We start from the raw sequence: 21,752 nt of genomic DNA, 5'->3' as shown, positions 1-21,752 counted from the left end.
TTTTAGCTGAGATATGCCCCCTCTGTTAGCACTGAGGATGAGCAGGAAGTTCTGCAAGTGTCCTGGCCAGCACCATTGTAAAACTGATCAGGTCATTTATTTCATTGCTGGGTATAGGATCTTGCTGTGTGCTAATTGGCTATGAAGTTCTTTGAAAATTCCTAGCATGGTGAAAGGCACAATGCATGCAAGCTCTTCTTTTTTTTTTTACTGAATCTTTCATTTTCTCCCTTTTCCCTCTTTTTAAAAAAAAAAATATATATATTTAAACATCTTGGTATCCGTGCACACTTCCTGTTAGCCTTTTTCATTATAAATTCCTATGACTAGACTTATAATGGAAAGCTTGCCACATTGTAATTGCACCTTGGTGCGCACAGGAATCTTGAGGCTGGCAGCGTGTGGGTGATATTGTAGGAAAGAATATAATGCTTGTGGGGCAGCAGTCAACTAGCTCGGCAGTGGTTGAATGGAATGGTGCAATAGGGCAGTGATGTCGGGGAGGGAGCAGTAGACGAGTGTGCATTTAATGAGCAAAGCAGGTGGCTTCAACAGGGCGTTCTGGGCGCACTCATGATTGACTGTCCTCTGATTTACTGTGGGCACAACCATCATCATCATCATGGGCAGTTCCTCAAAATGAGTAAGACTTGCTTCCACTCCAAAAATGAATTCTCGGGTGACTGTACAGTCCAATTCGGGAATTACAGTCTCTGTCACAGGTGTGACAGACAGTCGTTGAAGGAAAGGGTGGATGGGGAGTCTGGTTTGCCACACGCTCCGACCGCTGCCTGCGCTTGTTTTCTGCATGCTTTCGGCGACGAGACTCTGCTCAGCGCCCTCGCGGATGCTCTTCCTCCACTTAAGGCGGTCTTGGGCCAAGGATTCCCAGGTGCCGGTGGGGATGTTGCACTTTATCAAGGAGGCAAGCACAGGACATTTCTGAACTTAAAGCAGAAAACCAATTTGGGAGCAGCAAAGCAGCTCTACAGGTGGCTGATGGCTGAGGTCCAACAAAAATCTTGCGATCTAAAGAATAGATGGTGGGTGGAGAAAGCACAGGAGATTCAGCAGTTGGCCGTCAGCCATGACATGCGAGAATTCTTCACCCGCAGTTAAGTCCACCTACGGCCCAATCACCCCCAAGGCCAAGAACGGGGAGACTCATTAAGGATACTAAGGAAGTCAGGGCCCGCTGGAAGGAGCACTTCGAAGATCTCCTTAATCGAGACTCTGCCTTTGACACGTGTCCTCGACTCCATCCCGCAGCATGCTGGGCACAACCATCTGGGATTTAACTGGTATGGGGTTCAGTTCTGAAATGACTTTCCTCCAATTCGTTAAACCTATTCCATTAGGTTGCTACCTTGCTTCCTGCAAAAAATCTACTGTCTCAGTGCCAAGTTTTATTTTAAAAATTCACATTCCTCCTCTAAAGTAGATATAAAAAGGATTTCAATCTTTTGCTGTAGATTGGACTGTCTCACCTCTTGCTGGGAAGGTTTCAAAATGTGACCAAGTGTGACTATCCATATAATTAAAATATTTGCAATTTAGTAGGCCAAATGAGGGGTCATTAATATGCTTGATTTGTTTCCATTCTAGACGTGCTGTGGTGATCGTTGACTTGAAAGTTGTTAAAACAGCCGATCAGGTGAATGGGGAGATTGGTCATCCAGTGCCAATCAATGAAGGTAAGTCTCATATAATAGAATGTTTTTCACATAGTTTAATTTGTATTACAGGTGTATATGTATGCAATTAAGTTGAGCTCTTATTTTTCTCTCTCTCGAATATAGTTCCCTCCCCATCTCTCTCTTGAAAGCACTGACTCCTTGCCGGGTATGGTTCTGCAGATTCCTTCTGCTGCTTCACCCAAGTGGCTAGCCCAGACCCTTGAGTGGCAGCAGGCTATTTATGGAGTTATTACAGTCAAGCCAATCCCTTTTTTTGCACAAGGTCCACACCCATTCAGGTGGTACAGAATTTTCTGGATGGTGATCAGGAGTGGACCATTTTTTCCCCATTCATAGAACATAAGAAATAGGAGCCAGGAGTAGGCCATTTGGCCCCTTAAGCCTGCTCTGCCATTCAATACAATCATGGCTGATCTGATGTGCTCAGTTGCACTTCCCTGCCCGCTCCCCATAACCCTTCGCTCCCCATAACCCTTCACTCCCCTATCGTTCAAAAATCTGTCTACCCCACCTTCAATATATTCAATGACCCAGCCCCCACAGCTCTCTGGGGCAGAGAATTCCACAGATTTACGACCTCGGAGAAGAAATTCCTCATCTCAGTTCTAAATGGGCGACCCCTTATTCTGAAACTATGCCACCTAGTTCTAGATTCCCCCACGAGGGGCAACATCCTCTCTCTATCTGCCTTGTCGAGCCACTTCAGTATCTTGTGTTTCAATAAGATCACCTCATTCTTCTCAACTCCAATGAGTATAGGCCCAACCTGCTCAACCTTTCTTAAGTTAACCCCTTCATCTCTGGAATCAACCTAGTGAACCTTCTCTGAACTGTCTTCAATGCAAGTATATATCTCCTTTAAATACGGAGATTGTACACAGTACTCTAGGTGTGGCCTCACCAATACCCTGTACAGTAGTAGCAGGCCTTCCCTGCTTTTATACTCTTTTCCCCCTTGCAATAAAGGCCAACATTCCATTTGCCTTCCTAATTACTTGCTGTACCTGCATACTAACTTTTTATGTTTCATGCAAAAGGACTCCCATGTCCCTCTGTACTGCAGCATTTTGTAATTGTACTGCAGCATTTTGTAATCTCTCCATTTAAATCATTTGTTTATTTTTCCTGTCGAAGTGGATAACCTCACACACCTTCCCACATTATACTCCATCTACCAAAGATTTGCCCATTCATTTAGCCAATCAATATTCCGTTGCAGATTCTTTGTGTTCTCTTCACAACTTGCTTCCCCCCCTCCCATCTTTGTATCATCAGCAAACTTGGCTACATTACACTCGGTCCCTTCATCCAAGTCATTAATATTGATTTTAAATAATTGAGGCCCCAGCACCGATCCCTGTGGCGCCCCACTAGTCACTGCCAACCGGAAAATTACCAATTTATCCCGACTCTCTGTTTTCTGTTTGTTAGCCAATGCTAACATATTACCCCCAACCCCGTGCGCTCTTATCTTGTGCAGCAATCTTTTATGTGGCACCTCATCGAATGCCTTCTGGAAATCCAGATACACCACATCCACTGGTTTCCCCCCCTTATCCACCCTGTCCTCGGGATACTAATTCCAGTTGTTGTATCCCTGGCACCTCAAAGCACTGGAGAAGTACCACCAACACTGCCTCCGCAAAATTCTGCAAATCCATTGGCAGGGTAGGCATATCAACGTCTATTATCTCAGGCCAACATCCCCAGCATCAAAGCATTGACCACGCTCAATTAGCTCCGATGGGCGGGCCACGTAGTCAGCATGCCTAATAAAAGACTCCCAAAACAGGCACTCTCCTCCGAGCTCCGTCACGGCATGCGAGTCTCAGGAGGGCAGAGAAAATGCTTCAAGTACACCCTCAAAGCCTCGTTGGAAAAAATGTAACATCTCCACCGACTCTTGGGAATCCCTGGTCCATGACCGCTCAAAGTGGAGAAGAAGCATCCGAGAAGGCGCCAAACACTGAGTCTCTTTGTCGGGAGCACGCAGAAGCCAAATACAAACAGCGGAAGGCGTGAACGACAACCCAAGCACCCCACCCACCCGTCCCTTCAACCACCACCTGCCCCACCTATGACAGAGTCAGTATATCCCACATTGGACTCATCAGCCACCTTAGAACTCATGTTCGTGTAGAAGCAAGTCATCCTCTACTCCGAGGGACTGCCTAAGAAGATCCCTGCAGCCACTTGGCACAGAACAGAGATGAAACCTGGAATCTGCCAAGTCTGTAAGGTTCAGCTACACATTTAAAACAGCCTGGCATTTTTAGAAACTTATGTGATTGATGTAACGGTCAGACGTGTGTATTCTATCTTTCTTTGCCATGTTTTAGAAACATAGAAAATAGGTGCAGGAGTAGGCCATTCGGCCCTTCGAGCCTGCACCGCCATTCAATGAGTTCATGGCTGAACATGCAACTTCAGTACCCCATTCCTGCTTTCTTGCCATACCCCTTGATCCCCCTAGTAGTAAGGACTACATCTAACTCCTTTTTGAATATATTTAGTGAATTGCCCTCAACAACTTTCTGTGGTAGAGAATTCCACAGGTTCACCACTCTCTGGGTCCTAAATGGCTTACCCCTTATCCTTAGACTGTGACCCCTGGTTCTGGACTTCCCCAACATTGGGAACATTCTTCCTGCATCTAACCTGTCTAAACCCATCAGAATTTTAAACATTTCTATGAGATCCCCTCTCATTTTGTCCTTTTACACTCTTGTGAAGCACCTTGGGATGTTTTACTATGTTAAAGACGCTATATAAATACTTGTTCGAGTTAAACTGAGGTAAATCTATAGTTAGTAGCAAAATGCTTTCTTTTTCTTTAAGTTTCACATCCAAAATGGTTGGTGACGCTGAGAGAACAAGTGTTTTCTTTCATAATTGATGTAGATCACCAACATTTACAGTTTTTACATTACACAGGTCAGACACAGCAGTCAGCTGCTGCTACCAATCCGTCAGCAGTCAAACCAGTACAAAATGGCTATGCATCTGATGCTGCTTCAGGTGAGAAATTATAGTGTCAAACTCCTACTTTTAGGCATATATTGGGTGCAGTACAAAGCTTCCTTAATGGTTACTCAAGCATTTGCTGCTCTACTGGTATAATATTTCCAGTTGCCACGCTATCTATCCTGGCCTGTTCATGAGGTTTAACTGGCTTACGCTAAATTAATGGGTAATGCAATTGGAATAATTGACTCTTTTATACTGTAAGCTCATTCCCAATGTAATTTGGGTTGAGACTGCCCACCTCTTCTAACTTAGTACCTGACGCATGGTTGTTTTTAAATAAATGCTGACTTGTGATTGTAATAATGCACATGTTGGAACTGCTTTCTAATAAGCTTACTGAACATATTGGAGCCTAGCCCAAATAAGTACAAAACTCCTCACTTTAAATGTTTTTTTTTAAAAGATAAAATTAAAAGGGCAGAGAATGGTGGTAAGTGCATAGCTCTTTGAGAGTCGGCATAACAGGCTGAATGGATGCCACCTGTGCTGTAAAGTGCTATGATTTAATTAGTAAATGATGAGGCAACCTCAAAAGGAAAGTCTTGACTTGCTCTGATTCATCCAGCTGTTTAGCGCACTTCATTTCGTTGAATGAGAATTTTAAAAATCAACCAGGAACACAGCCCAGAGCCTTGTATAAGTATCATCTTTCAAAAGGAAAAAAGGGATGTATTGGTATGCAAAATATTGTTCCTACATTACAATTGTGACTACAAACTTCATTGGCTGTAAAGCGCTTTGGGGTGTCCTGAGGTCGTGAAAGGTGGCTATATAAATGCAAGTCTCTTTCTTTTATAGCCCACACTAACCCAGCAAAAGGTGAGAGCAGGATATTTGGCAAACCTGGTGGTATCAGAGGACTGCCTAGCAGCAGTGGAGGATCACAGGCGAAAGTGGTGCCCATCGCCTGCCTTAACCCCTACCAGTCCAAGTAAGTGAGCTCAACTTGTTCTAGTTGCGTCCCAAATTGAATGATTGTGGGTGGGTGGCTTTGTCCTACTTACGAGTGTACTGGTAAACCACTTGGGTTCAGTTTATCTTGAGGTTAACGGTGCTTCCACATTTCTTCACAGTAAATACAAACTGGTTGATAGCAAGTGCATGATTAATTTGGCCTTCAGTTTAGATGATAGATGTTTAAATCCCACTTCAGTACTTTTCTACATTAAAATTGTAATCTCTTCAGATATGTAATTCTCCACACGTTTCTGCTTTGAAACACCTATGGTTTTAGTTAACAATAGCTGTTCAGGTTGTCCATGGTACAATATCCTGCATACATTGTAAGTTGCAAAATCTATCTCCATAAATAAAAGCATAGGACACTAATGAAGGTTATTTGGCTCAACAAGCCCATTCTTTCAATAGCTCATATAATTTGCTATTTCATGGACTGTATGCTAATTATTTAATCTGAGGAATGTGAACAAGTTTTTAAAAAAAATTGAGAGATCAATATCTGTGGCTAATCCCCAACTCCCAAGGGTAATCTTGCAGAATTGTAGGATATCAATATGGCATTACATTATTCAAGTTGACAAGTTGCATTTCATAGATGACATTTCCATGGTCCCAGCAGTACAAGAATGCATGTATATGATCACCTTTGTCTGCACTTGGCCCTATAACCTTCAAACTGTCTTACTCAAATATTTATCCACTTAAAAAATCAAATTAGCATTAGCTGTTTTTTGCTGGGAGTCCTTTCTGTATTTACTACTTGAGCAGAGGGAGATTTCATGTAACTTTTTTGTCTCGGGTCCTCTAGACCTATAATCTCTGTCTTGTCACATGCGTCCTGCACTATTGAAAGTATCGCATTTGATATTGGGGCCAAATCAGGCATTCGTATAACATGGCTACAAATCACAATTGAAATTTTTTTTAAATGGAAGAGCCAATTATTTGCTCTTGGTTTCTACTTGCCTCAGCCCAAGGGGAGGCGCTGAGGATTTACAGGCAGCTACTGACCTCGAGCATCAAGGGTCCAATGCGCGAACCCCTCCTGCTGACTCAGGAGGAAAGCAGGAACCACTGCTGATTTTTTTTTTCTAAACACACACTTCCCTCTGTAATTTAATTAACCTTGGGATTAATGTTCTCTTTAGGCCGCGTAGCTATCTAGAGCTCCCGTGCAGGCGGCTTTACAATGGGGAAAAAACCGCACATGTGCGACAATTTGAATGGGTCGAGCAGCCCATTAAAGGGGCAGCGCACCCAAAAAAGGGAACATTGCTTGGGAAGTGTCTGATTTGAAGCATTTCTACACTGGGAGTAATATGGGCCCCAAGTTTCCACAAGCGGCAAAACAGGCGTCTCTCCGAGCTGGGTGCCCGTTTTTCACGCCAAAAACGCGGTATTCTCGAGCGCCTTGCAGCTCGATGTCTGCTTGGCGCGGCGCACAGGGGGCGGAGCCTACCACTCGTGCCGATATTGTAAGTAGGAGGGGGCGGGTACAATTTAAATGAGTTTTTTTGGTGCCGGCAACCCAGCGCGTGCATGTTGGAGCGTTCGCACACGCGCAGTCTGAAGTAAACGTTGGCACTCGGCCATTTTAAAAAGTACTGCAGAAAAAGTGAAAATTTGTTTATTGAACCCTTGCAAAGGCTTGTATTTTAATTTTCTTGATATTTCTGTGTGTGAGGGAGTGCATTCTGTAATTAAAGATAGACAGTGATAAACGAGACACATGCATTTGTTTGAGACTATTCAAATTCTTTGTAGCTGTTCAATTTTTAACATTTTTTAATAAAACCACATTGCCCTTCCATGATCAGCACTGAGGCTTCTTGCAGCTTTCTCCTCCTGCCGTCGGTCGGTCGGTCCCGACGGCAAACGGCTGCCTGAAGCACTGAGGCTTCTTGCAGCTTTCTCCCCCTGCCGTTGGTCGGTCCCGACGGCAAACGGCTGCCTGAAGCACTGAGGCTTCTTGCAGCTTTCTCCCTCCCCCTGCCGTCGGTCGGTCCCGACGGCAAACCGCTGCCTGAAAGGCCTGCCTGAAGCACTTTCACACAGGTAGGAACATGGTTTATTTAATCTTTTCTTTACTTATAAATTTTTATTCAGGTTGGATTTATTTGTATAAGTATAACTAAGGATTTATTGTAGAATTTAATGACTTCCCTTCCCCCTTTCCCCCCCCCCCCCACCTTGTTCCCGATGCCTAATTTGTAACCTGCGCCTGATTTTTTTAATGTGTAGACAAGGTTTTTTCAAGCGTACAAAAATCTTCACTTGCTCCATTCTAAGTTAGTTTGGAGTACGTTTTCACTGTGGAAACTTTCAAATCAGGCGTCAGTGGCTGGACACACCCCCTTTTGAAAAGAAAATTCTGTTCAAAAGTGAAACTGTTCTACCTGACTAGAACTGCAGAAAACTTAAATGTGGAGAATTCCGATTTCTAAGATACTCCGTTCTCTACCAGTTGCTCCTAAAAATCAGGAGCAAATCATGTGGAAACTTGGGGCCAGAGTAGTTCAAAGATCACTTGTCTGGTCTGCTGTGCTCCTGCGGCACTTTGTAACCTTAAGGGAATAGGCCAAGTTAAACACGTTTGCAACAGACAGCTATCCTCAAAGCAGTCCCTTTTCATGCCCGTTAGGAAAGGGTTATCAAGACAAACATGTATCCTTTGTTATATAATGCATTGTGTGGAATTTGACACAATGGTCCTGTCACTTATAAAATAGTGCAGGCAACACCATGGGAGATTGCTAATTTAAATAAATTAACATCCGTATCACCAGATAATGTAATTACTACTACATCATCTTTGCCTGTCACTTTGAAGGTCTGAATCATGCCTCCCCTCCAACATTATGCAATATTTCCCCAGTGATGAAATTTGTTTCATTCTCATGGTGCCCTGATTCATAAATTCTTTGCCATTCTTTCATGAATCTCCTCTAATACTTTGGTGTAACTTTTGAAGATAATGGCCCCTATTTTGACCAGCAGCGATTTTTCTGGCGTTGAAGGTCAGTTAAAAGTTTCCCCAATATTGGGGTGCCGTCTTGACTACTAGCGGCAGAATGTTTGGCGTGATACATTCTGGCGTTGGTGTACGCTAAAAAGCAGTATACGCGCCCTTTCTGGCCATAAGGCCACTTTCCCCAAATAATGTTTTTTAAACCGCAGACACATGCAACACCGTATGAAATATCCTTACCTACACTTAAAGAAATCGGCGTTGGCCCGCTCCTATCCCTGGCCGAAGGGCTACCGTGGGTATTTTCTATCAACTTAATGCAGTTTGAAAATAATTCAGCTTAAATAAAACTTACATTTAATGCTCCTCCTTGGTTGAGCAGGCAAATTAAATCAATCTGCACCACTCCTTTTCCATTGAAGTTCCAAGTGGCTAAAATTTTCCAAAGATACTCCAAAAGTGCAAACGGCAGCCAAAGTCAGCACATCAACAGGGGGCATCCTTCAACAAATACCCTGGGCAGCCTTTTCCAATTCTTCTATGCAGCCACTGCTATCCCCGGCCAAATGTCCTCCACGCACGCAGCTGGGGTTTTTTTTGCGCATGCGCACTAAGTTTTTTTTTAAGCGCCTGCACAGTGCATTTTAGGCGCACACTGTTAGCCCCCCCCCCCCCCCGATGACTCGGTTAACGCCGGCGCTACATTTAGGTTTCGTTTACCGGAAACTTGCAGGGTTTTTTTCGGCACTGACTGGGTTGAAAGAAACGTACAAAATAGGTTCAGGAGTCGACCATTCGGCCCTTCAAACCTGCACCACCATTCAATAAGGTCATGGCTGATCATTCACCTCAGTACACCTTTCTTGCTTTCTCTCCATACCCCTTGATCCCTTTAGCCATAAGAGCCATATCTAACTCCCTGTTGAATATATCCAATGAACTGGCATCAACAACACTTTGCGGTAGAGAATTCTACAGGTTAACAGCTCTCTTAGTGAAGAAGTTTCTCATCATCTCGGTCCTGAATGGCTTACCCCTTATCTTTAGACTGTGTCCCCTGGTTCTGGACTTCCCCAACATCGGGAACATTCTTTCTGCATCTAACCTGTCCAGTCATGTCAGAATTTTATGTTTCTGAGATCCCCCCTCATCCTTCTAAACTCCAGTGAATACAGGCCGTCAATCCAGTCTCTCCTCATATGTCAGTCTTGCCATCCCGGGAATCAGTCTGGTGAACCTTCCCTGCACTCCCTCAATAGCAAGAACATCCTTCCTCAGATTAGGAGACCAAAACTGAACACAATATTCCAGGTGAGGCCTCACCAAGGCCCTGTGCAACTGCAGTAAGACCTCCCTGCTTTCTATACTCCAATCCCCTAGCTATGAAGGCCAACATACCATTTGCCGTCTTCAATGACTGATGTATCATGACACCCAGGTCTTGTTGCACCTCCCCTTTTTCCTAATCTGCCGCCATTCAGATAATCTGCCTTTGTGTTTTTGCCACCAAAGTGGATAACCTCACATTTATCCACATTATACTGCATCTGCCATGCATTTGCCCACTCACCTAACCTGTCCAAGTCACCCTGCAGCCTCTTAGCATCCTCCTCACAGCTCACACCACCACCCAGCTTAGTGTCATCTACAAACTTGGAGATATTACACTCAATTCCTTCATCTAAATCATTGATGTATATTATAAATAGCTGGGATCCCAGCACTGAGCCCTGCGGCACCCCACTAGTCACTGCCTGCCATCCTGAAAAGGACCCGTTTATCCCGACTCTCTGCTTCCTGTCTCCGACCAGTTCTCTGTCCACGTCAGTTCATTACCCCCAATACTATGTGCTTTAATTTTGCACACCAATCTCTTTTGTGGGACCTTGTCAAAAGCCTTTTGAAAGTCCAAATACACCACATCCACTGGTTCTCCCTTATCCACTCTACTAGTTACATCCTCAAAAAATTCCAGAAGATTTGTCAAGCATGATTTTCCTTTCATAAATCCATGCTGACTTGGACTGATCCTGTCACTGCTTTCCAAATGCGCTGCTATTTCATCTTTAATAATTGATTCCAACATTTTCCCCACTACTAATGTCAGGCTAACCAGTCTATAATTACCCGTTTTCTCTCTCCCTCCTTTCTTGAAAAAATGGTGTTACATTAGCTACCCTCCAGTCCATAGGAACTGATCCAGAGTCGATAGACTGTTGGAAAATGATCACCAATGCATCCACTATTTCTAGGGCTACTTCCTTAAGTACTCTGGGACGCAGTCTTATCAGACCCCGGGGATTTATCGGCCTTCAATCCCATCGATTTCCCTAACACAATTTCCTGCCTAATAAGGATATCCTTCAGTTCCTCCTTCTCACTAGACCCACTGTCCTCTCGTACATTCGGAAGGTTATTCGTGTCTTCCTTCGTGAAGACAAAACCAAAGTATTTGTTCAACTGGTCTGCCATTTCTTTGTTCCCCCATTATAAATTCACCTGATTCTGACTGCATGGGACCTATGTTTGTCTTCACTAATCTTTTTCTCCACATATCTGTAGAAGCTTTTGCAGTCAGTTTTTATGTTCCCAGCAAGCTTCCTCTCATACTCCTATTCTTCCCCTCCTAATTAAACCCTTTGTCCTCTGCTGACTTCTAAATTTCTTCCAGTCTTCAGGTTTGCTGCTTTTTCTGGCCAATTTATATGCCTCTTCCTTGGATTTAACACTATCCTTAATTTCCCTTGTTAGCCATGGTTGAGCCACCTTCCCCGTTTTATTTTTACTCCAGACAGGGATGTACAATTGTTGAAGTTCATCCATGTGATCTTTAAATGTCTGCCATTGCCTATCCACTGTCAGTCCTTTAAGTATAATTCACCAGTCTATTCTAACCAATTCACATCTCATACCATCGAAGTTACCTTTCCTTAAGTTCAGGACCCTAGTTTCTGAATTAACTGTGTCACTCTCCATCTTAATAAAGAATTCTACCATATTATGGTCACTCTTCCCCAAGGGGCCTCACACAACAACGTGCATACAGGTAAGTGGGCGCCATAATTTTTGATTGGGAAAAATAGGGGCCAATGTGCCTGCCCTACCATTGACCTACTAATGTGGTCTTATTAATGATAATCAAATGTCTTGATGCATTTCAGTCTTGAAAATTTCAATTGACCAAGCATTCACGGCATTTTGGTAAAGCGTGTTCCAGATTTCCACTACCATTTGTGTGAGAAAGTGCTTCCTGACATCAACCCTGAACGGCCTAGCTCTAATTTTAAGGCTGCGCCCCGTTGTTCTGGACTCCCCAGCAGAGAACATCGGGTGGACACAGCAAAGCTAGTAAATCCTTTTATCATTAGACGTCGATTAGATCGCCTCATCAAACGCAAGGAATATGAACCAATTTATGCAACCGGTCCTCATAATTTAATCCTTTAAAGGCTGCTATCATACAGGTGAATCTGTGCTGTAACCCTCCAAAGCCACTACACCTGTCCTGAGGTTTAATGCTAAAAATTGAACGCAGTGTACCAGATGGGAATCTGACAATGAGTCACCTGTGCTTGCTGATCTACATTGGCTCCCGGTTAAGCAACGCCTCGATTTCAAAATTCTCATTGTTGTTTACAAATCTCTCCATGGCCTCGCCTCTCTAATCTCTCTCAGCCGCACAACCCCACGCGATGTCTGCGCTTCTTCTTCTGCCCTCTTGAGCATCCCTGATTATAATCGCTCAACCATCGGTGGCCGTGCCTTCAGCTGCCTGGCCCTAAACCTCTCCGCCTCTCTACCTCTCTTTCCTCCTTTAAGACGCTTGTTCAAACTTACCTCTTTCACCAAGCTTTTGGTCATCTGCCGTAATTTTTTCTTTTGTGGTTGGTGTCAAATGTATTTGTTTATAACACTGCTGTGAAGCGCCTTGGGACGTTTTACTACATTAAAGGTGCGATATAAATAAAAGTTGTTATGGACAACTGAAGCATGACTTCCTCACTTTTGTATTATACTCTCCATTTTTTGTTTATAAACAAAACACAAGCCATACAGATGAAGATTTTTTTTAAAGTTTCGTCACTTTTTGAATCCTATTAAGCTAGTCTTCAGTTCAATTAGCTGATTTTCTATTAGCCTCAGTCTTGCATGTGGATTTTTATCAAATGCCTTTTAAAAATTCAAGTCTCGATAGTCAACTGCTAATTTGGTTGCCACCTCAAAGAATTCAAGTAAATTTGAGCCATGATTTATTGCTTTTAAAGCCACACTTGTAGATAAACATCAGTGGCACCTCACCTTGAGAAGTTATTACTTTGTTGTCCTAATTGTTTAATCTGTCCATTTTGCTTCTGGAGTCTATCCTTTTTGAAAGATGTGCTGTTGCTTTTCATAATGTCACTCCTCTGCTAATAGGTCTCTATTTTCACATTCTGTGCCATGGTTCCTTTTGTCCTTCTTTACAGCCATGTCTGTGATCCCATTAATATCGCTGCCAGTTACATGAACCTAATTCCAATAGTTCATTGAAATACTTTAAAGCATTGAATCTTGCCCTTCCCCATCTTGTTATTTCTATTTGAAATCTTTTACATTGTGTTACTTTTTTTACTTTGAACTTTTTCCTTCTACCATGTGGATAGCAATAGGCATCTGTTAAAGAAGGAACTTGCAGTTATATAACACCTTTCACCACTCCAGGGCGCATCAACGCTTTACGTCACTGTTGCAATGTAGGAAATATGGCAGCCAATATGTGCACAAGGTCCCACAAACAGCAATGAGATAATGAACAGATAATCTGGGATTTTTTTTTTGTGATGTTGGTTGAGGGATAAATATTGGTTAGGACACCAGGGAGAACTCCCCTGCTTTTCAAAATGGCACCATGGGATCTTTTACAGAGGATAATACGGCACAGAAACAGACCATTCGGCTTCACTCGAGCCTCCTCCTGTCTTTCCTCCTCTAATTCTGTCAGCATAACCCTCTATTCCCTTCTCCCTCATATGCTTACCTAGCCTCTCCTTAAATGCATCTATACTATTTGCCTCAACTACTCCCTGTGGTAGCGAGTTCCACATTTTCTCCACTCTCTGGGTGAAGAAGTTTCTTCTGAATTCCCTGTTGGATTTCTTAGTGAATATCTCATATTGATGGCCTCTAGTTCTGCTCTTCCCCACAAGTGGAAACACTCTTCAATGCCACTATCCTTTTTATAATATGGCAACCAGAATTGTGCGCAGTACTCCCAAGTGTGGTCTAACCAATTTTCAGTACAAGTTTTACTGACACGTGAGGAGAAATGGGACCTCAGATTAATGTATCATCCAAAAGACTGCACCTCTGACAATGCAGCACAGTGGAACAACACTGGAATATCAACCTAGATTTTGTGCTCAAATCTTTCGAATGAGACTTGAACCCACAACTTTCTGACTCTGATGCAGGAGTGCTACCCACTGAGTCACAACAGACCCAAATCAAAAGATTAGCTCCGTCCAAATTTCTCAAATTAATTGATTCATGGTTTTGTGCCTTTTGTGTTAACCGCTTAGCTTCCCATATTGTCTGTATACCACCCTTCCCTAAAAGGTTCCTTCTATCCAATGTTTCTTCTATCCAAATGTGACCTTAACGGGTTGTATTTATATAGCACCTTTTAATGAAGTAAAACAAGACTATTCATGAGCATTATCAGACAAAACTTGACATTTTATAAGGTGCTATTGGGGCAGATGACCAAAGGCTTGGTCAAGGAGGTAGGTTTTAACCGGTGTCTTAAAGGAGGAGAGAGAGGCCGAGGTTTTCAGAGGGAATTCGAGTTTGAGGCCTAGACAGCTGAAGGCCCGGCTGCCAATGGAGGGGTGAAATAAGTAGGGAATGCAGAAGAGGTCAGAGTTGGAGAAACACGAGCACTTGGAGGGTTGTAGGGCTGGAGGACGTTGGGGGTTACAGGTCTGTTGCTGGTAGTGGTGGAGCATTTTGAGATGATGAATTAATAGGAATATGTAAGGAAGTATATTGGAATGACAATGAATGTTGCCTTGTGTATAGCATAATACAGTGATACCACGAAAAGCTAGAACTAACGCACTCAATCTAGCCAATGGTATTGCTTTGCAGTGAGCAAGGGCTGCACTTTTCCACAGCAGCTGAAAATGGCAGGGCAGGTCACCTTGCTTGCCTCTGTATATTTCCATGTGGCTGTTTTTAGAAGCCTTAACATATATCATCTGGCCCTTTTTGCTGAAAGACAGGTACATGATGGAGGAGAGAAATGTCAAACAAAGACAAATTGTAAGAAGGGACAGGAGAAGCGAGTGAGTGAACTACTCGAATAATGGGCGTAATCTTTGCCTTTAAGCCCTGTGTTGAAGTTTGTCCAAAACCGAGGTGATTGAGCCACTTACTTTCAAGATCAAGGAGGACTCTTCTTATATCGTAACAAAAGGGCTGTCGTTCTTCAATTTAAGACTAAAATGACAATGCAGGGAGAAGAGGAGGAAGGTTTTTTGAGGTGTCTCTCAATCCTATTCTTCTGATTTGATTAAGGCAGGAGACCTGTTCTCGGGTAAATGTTTCTTGGCTCGTTGCTTGGATGTGTGCAATTTCCATACAAATTGGTTGTCACTTTATAAAATATAAATAATTAAAAAATCATTTCCCTCTGAAAAATTCATTCTCAACTGGATATTTGGGGTGGGGGGGGGGGGGCGGTGACAGTGGTGAAAGAAAGAGACTGGAGTTGAGGACACCTGTGGATCTATAAATTTGTGCAAGTACTTCACAGCAGCCACTGGCTTTGTCACTAAAGTGCAGTGATTCTTTGGGTAACACTCTGGATGGGGTGGGGGTGGAGGGGGCGGTGAAGTCAGTATATTTGCTACCTTCATTAATTCGGATACAACGTAGAATACAGCAAATACTACACATTTTATGTGTAAGAATGTCTCTGAACATTAAAGCAGTTCTGCCAGGAATGTCGCTGCTGACTTTGATCTGGACCTGAACTTGGGGAATTTTCAGATGAGCAAATAAAATGGGTGTTTTTTTTTTAAAATGTAGCCAGTACTTGGGCAGAACAAAATTCAAGATTTGGTCAGTCTTCTCACATTTGTCTGTCTATTCCAAGTTCTCCCTGGGGTGGGAGAAAAAAGTATTGGCTGAGCAGAGCCCCCCCCACCCATTGCTTGTAATTGCAATGCCGTCAGTTCAGACATCTTTAAAATACATAAATGTTCCAAGAGTGCTTTTTCATGGCTAACTTTTGAAGAACGTTTTCAAGATGTGCGACACAGAAGAAATAATTTCTATTTTGTCTCCTGAGAAGTCCTGGTTCTCGTGTTGATTGCATTAATCCATTGCAATGTTTCACAAGTAGCTAAACATTTTAGAATATTCTACAAAATTGATTTTTGTCTGTTGTGCCATAGTATTAACAAGGTTGTCTGGCATAATCTCTGCACAGTCTATTCTGTTGAATTGGCTTTAAGTTGCAAAATAAAAAGGCTCTATTAAATCTCGCCTTTTCCCCAGGTGGACCATCCGGGCTCGTGTTACCAATAAGAGTCAGATTAGAACATGGAGCAACTCCCGTGGAGAGGGGAAGCTATTTTCCATCGAGCTGCTGGATGAGAGTGTAAGAATCCTTCCTGAATGTTTCGGTGCAGTCAGTTTTTGTGCTTTGTTCACTCGCCACAAGGGGGTGTTTCCAGTAAACGGCTTCATCTTCAGTGGCAAACCTTGTGTTGGTCAGCAGGGGGCAGTCTTCAGTTGTTGCTTGACTGGGCCTTAAGGGGAGATGCTTATACAGGGTGACCTAATCCAATCCATCTTTGTTTGGCCTGTTTATACTTGGAGCATTTTTAAAGTCAACTTATTGATTGAGTTGATGGACTTATTTTTTTAAACCTTTTTAAAATTGTGTATTGATTTGTTTTAATTTTTTTTATTAGCCATGTTTGGTTTATCATTAAGGCTTTTCAGGGGGAATAAAATCCAATATACTATTTAAAATGATTTGTTAAGTTTCTCAAATACTTGTTTGTATGTTAGAGCACTGCGCAGGTCAAAAATTTCACAGCGTGGCACCAGACTGTCCCATGGTTTCTGAAGACCTGCCATGATCTAATTTTCTGTGGTCGGCACAACCAGTACTGATCCAACATTAGGTTTCAGACCATCCTGATTATTGCACTTAACGGAGAGATTTAGAGCTACTCTCTAATTGATTTGACAAACCGCCTTCAGATATCATTTTCATATTGCCATGCCAAAAATATCTGCAAAAAAATCGAAGCATCTTGTTAGCTGATCTAGTGCTGTTGCCTACCTGTTAACATTTTCCAACATCTCGAGTACACTTGCTGAATTTATACATCCCTCCTGCTAATTTGCAATTTAATTTTTGCAGCTGCAAAGATGTGTCACAATCAAATGCAGCTATTTTATGCAAATGAGGCTTTTGGCCCTTTTGCTAATCAAGAGAGGTTTCCAATGGTGTAATTTACGATGGCCCTTCACACCATTTTCTAACTAGTGGGCTGGTGAATTGTTCCCAGCTGCTAGGTCTTCTGTGGATTATGTGAATGTTTCATCCGTTAACTGACTTCAGTTCGGAATGCATGCAGTCGCAGAAATGTGAACCGTTGTAAATTGCGTGCTTACCTCACCTGCAATTGCAACATGCAAGACCAATTTTACAAATGCAGTATTAATAAAAAAAAATTGTATAATTATTTGAAAATTATTTTTAATGTTATGCCCCTTTTTTTTTCCTCTCAAAATCCTAACTCATTGTGTGAATATAATTGTGGCAAATACAATCGCCTTTTGGTGCTTCAACCAATTACCTATGTATAACTGTAGTGAGTGTAAGCAGGCTTATTTGACCAGGAGAGACATCACAGTTGAGCTCAATCCTGTCCTTGCCTTGGGTAAGGATTAATCGTGGAAATACCAGGGTCTCTTCGCCCCGCCCCCCGCCCTGCCCCAGGAGTGTTGAGAATATTTGAACTGTACTGACTGAGAACAGAACCTGCCCTGTGTGGCTCGCATACATGAGTGTAATCGCTGAATTGCCATTAGTGCCAATTGTTCTTATCTTCAACTCCACCTGGCCTTCGATTATTACCCGAGGTGGCCCATCGGGTCAGGCACTGGAATCCTGCGCAGGCTTTCTGACAGAAAATTACAGGTAGGTAAATTGATAACTGCCCGATGTGTGTCTTTATGTGACTTATCACAGCAATATGAGAAAGGATGCCCCGCTGGAAAGATCCCAGCCCCTCTGTTCAATTCAATTTTAACTGCAGAGCAGTGGCAGATAGGCTGCCCATTTTACAGCCGGCCAGCCCAATCTTTTCTTGATGATAAAGGAAATGTTGGGGATGCTGTCGCACGGGAAAGTTCCCAGGCCGGGTTTATTGGTCACTTGTTTTGGGCAAACGGGCAAGGAGCTAAACTTTGCAAACCAGTCTGGTGATACTTGAGTTTTTTTTTAAAGCAACAAAATGTTTTAAAGTCCATTCCTGCATGTAAAGGTTTAAAAGAAAAGAACCGTTGAACAATGCAGTTAGAAAAAGATAATCTGCAGCTTATGAGGTTGGTGGTGAGATGACAGTGACTGCCCATTGCTATGGTAACATGCGGCATGGCTAGGTATGTAGCTGTGCTTTACCTGTCGGAAAGATCAGCATCCACCACTGATTGTTACAATCCTGGAGCACTGAGACTTGTGGCTGGAGATACCGCAGTTTGAACAAACGCTGCAGCGGCAGTCTGCATCCAGACTGCATCCCTTGCCAGGGGGCATTGCTCAAGTTGTTGCCCAGGCATGACTGCCCTTTTCATTTTTCCTTCTTGCCTTCCCCCTGTTTTTCTCCCCACCCATCGGAGATGCTGAGCCTGTCTGCAGCTTGCAATAAGAAATAAATGGAACAATAATCAGACCCATATCCCACCCACACTGCACTGAGTACTCTAATCCTTAGTGGTTGTGCACCCCAGGTATATTGTGTTCCATGTCTACACTATAAACTTAGAGGTTCTAACTATCAGGAAAGGTTGAACGGCTGAGGCTATTTTCTCTCAAAATGGGACGGCAGAGGTTTGAACTAAGAGGTCTTTTAAAATTATGATGGGGTTTGATCGGTTAGACGTAGAGATGTTTCCACTTGAGAGGAGACTGAAGCTAGGGGCCATAAATATAATATATTGGCAGTATTTCACACATGTTGTGTGGCCATAAATATAAGACTGATGAGACTAATAAATCCAATTGGGAATTCAGGAGAACCTTCTTTACCTAGAGTCCCAGAGTGGTTAGAATGTGGAACTCGCTACCACAGACAAATAGCATAGATGCATTTAAGGGGGAGCTCGATAAACACATGAGGGAGATCGCAATAGAAAGGTAAGCTGGTAGGGTGAGATGAAGAGGGGTGGGAGGGGGCTTGTGTGGAGCATAAAGATTGGCATAGACCTGTTGGGCCGAATTCTGTGCTTGTAGACTCGATGTACTTTCTAAGGATCTGTTGATCCAGTTTAGCCATTTGTTCCAAATTCTTAGCCAGCTACCACTCCTGCCAGCACATTGTGTCCAGAACTGGCAAAAATCTTCCCCTCAGCTGTTGAAGCCTTAGTGCGAATGCTGCTCAAACAAGTGGTTAGTTGCCTCCAGTTCAGAGTCCCAGTGCTGCAACATGGAAGCTATCTGGCTGCTTTGAATGCATTTCCAAACACATTTTGATAAAACTTTTAATGAGAAATATTGAACAGAAACTATATATCCAGCAGAGTAGGCACTTAGTTAACAGTGCAGATCACGATCTGCATTAAGCAGTTGACCTCGGAACTTGAGAGAATCGTATGAGATGCATTTCGTACCTGACTCTTCATGATTCCAATAATTTTGTCTCAATTTATTATTTAAATCCCTTAGCATAATAATGTGTGGTTTTGCTGGGTCATCTAACCAGAAGATATAACAGACTACAATGAATTGTATAACAAAATCTAATGTTTCCCAGAGTAATTTGAATGTTAGCACATACAAGCTAAAATGATCTAGAGTGCAGCCATAGTCTTTCTATTGGGAAGGTAACTCTGAGTAGGATAATCCTTATAACAATGCAAGATTCTGGAATTTAGTTTGCAGTGTTTTGATTAATGAAATAAGATAAGAGGTTGGCATAGAATTACATGCATAGAATCTACAGCACAAAAACAGGCCAATTGGTCTATGCAGGTGTTTATACTCCCCATATGCCTTCTCTCATTCTAATTATCTTTTTCCACCCTACTCACACATATTCCTCTATTCCCTTCTCCCTGTGTATGCATCAAGCCTCCCCTCAAATGTCTCAATTATCTGTTTCATTCATTCCATGTGGCAGCAAGTTCCAAATATTCACCACTGTGTGTAAAACAATTCCTTTGAAATTATTTATTTGATCTTCAAGTGGCTGTCTTTGATATTTATGTCCCCTTGTCCTGAAGTCCCCACCTTCTTGGCCTCCGACCTGCAGACTGTATGCTTCATCCTGGACCAGTTGATGTAACACAAGTCACCACTCGTGCAGAACCTAAATAACGTAGCATATTTATGGTGTGCATCTCCTCGAACCAAAGTAGGCCTGAAGCAACTCTCCCCATTAAGGCTCTGAAATGTGTTCCACGGTAGTTAATACTTCTCCCTGTAAGGGCTCCATGAGCTGTGTTGCTTTTTACCCTTGCTGTGTACGAGTTTGCCATTTAAACATGTGAATTTTCATCTTCATTGCCTGGGCTGTAATCTGGAAGAATGGATCGCAAGCTCTTCATCGAACCTGCCTGATTTTCAGGACTTGTTGCCATGATGTAATGTCATTTGCTTTAACCTGATATTTTCAATTGTTCCTGTTTTTTTTTTATTATGGCCTCCTTAAGATTTCTCTGGTAATGCATTTAGCTTTACATCCATATATGTTCATCTCCATATGACTGCAGGCTAATTTTGCATCTGCAAATTCGTTCATTTCTCTTTGTGACAGCAATTTGTGTATCTGTCTATCATGATGAGCACTGTTTTGTTCATAATCCATGTTTGTCTTTTCTTGCTACTTGAGCGTAATATTCTTGCCTTACCTAGGTGCTGTTTTTAAAGGTCTAATACTCCTTTTGGATCACTTTCCATACAGTTGTGGATCCATGTGACACTGCCTGTGCATAGAGAAATGTTGGTTTGGATCTGTATAATACAGTAATGTCGTCTTGCAGCTATGAAGACCCTTCTTTTCTCCCCACCCTTAAATAAAAGCTTTTAAGAGGAAGATTCACTAAGGCCACTTCTGAACTGTGTCCTTTCACTAACGTAGCAGGATTGGCGAGTGTGAGGTTGCGGGATTTTTTGATTGAAACTTGGTGCATATAATTTCAGCTGTCTATTTTTCACAATTCTTCTGATAACTATTTGTAATTCTTAATGTTCTACAAACACTGTAAAACGGGGTCTTGTATTTTTTTTCTGTTCTTTTAATTTTTTTCCAACAGATAATCAGGAGATGTTTGGTTGAAAGAACAGCAATATCTAAAATAGATTCCACTACTGCTTGTTGAAATGCAATGAAGTTCCATTTAAAAAGTAAATGGGAGCAATTTTTCTCAAAGCCGACTATTTAATGGAATAGTTTGGTAGCATTGATTTTTCATAAGTTCAAAAAAAACACAAGTTAGACTGTCCCACTGACACACAGTTGGAACATGGTTTCTCACCTGCGACTTCCCTGCACACTAATTTCTTAATCTCGGCGGAGGTCCTCTGGGACAGTTCCTGATGAAGTTGTTGTGTTCTGTACACCGAATGAGAGGAGGGATAATGAGATCAAGTGTCACCGTGCTTGCTGGTGGTGATTGCTGTAATAAAACTTACTTCATTTTATTTTAAATGCAGAAATCTTCCTTGAGTAGATGCAGAATTCCTATTGATTTGAATTCCTTTGGTTTTTCAGGGTGAAATTCGAGCCACAGTTTTCACTGAGCAGGTGGATAAGTACTTCCCACTCATTGAAGTGAATAAGGTAAAGAGACCCATGACATAGTTCCGTAGAAATACACCA

The 21,752-nt window shown here is 42.5% G+C and overlaps 1 protein-coding gene across 1 annotated transcript in view; it reads left to right on the top strand.

Annotated features, from left to right (window-relative positions):
• Positions 1 to 21,752, top strand: part of rpa1 (replication protein A1) — a 62,637-nt gene that overhangs the window by 15,284 nt on the left and 25,601 nt on the right. Inside the window, exons 5-9 of the mRNA XM_070856972.1 lie at positions 1,606 to 1,694; positions 4,632 to 4,715; positions 5,523 to 5,655; positions 16,192 to 16,294; positions 21,645 to 21,713. Of these exons, the coding sequence (XP_070713073.1) occupies positions 1,606 to 1,694; positions 4,632 to 4,715; positions 5,523 to 5,655; positions 16,192 to 16,294; positions 21,645 to 21,713 (478 nt within the window). The remainder of the gene's footprint in view (positions 1 to 1,605; positions 1,695 to 4,631; positions 4,716 to 5,522; positions 5,656 to 16,191; positions 16,295 to 21,644; positions 21,714 to 21,752) is intronic.

This window comes from Pristiophorus japonicus, chromosome 16 (genome assembly GCF_044704955.1).
Source record: "Pristiophorus japonicus isolate sPriJap1 chromosome 16, sPriJap1.hap1, whole genome shotgun sequence".
NCBI classification, from domain to species: Eukaryota; Metazoa; Chordata; class Chondrichthyes; family Pristiophoridae; genus Pristiophorus; species Pristiophorus japonicus.
This window is presented reverse-complemented; position numbering and strand designations above follow the sequence as displayed.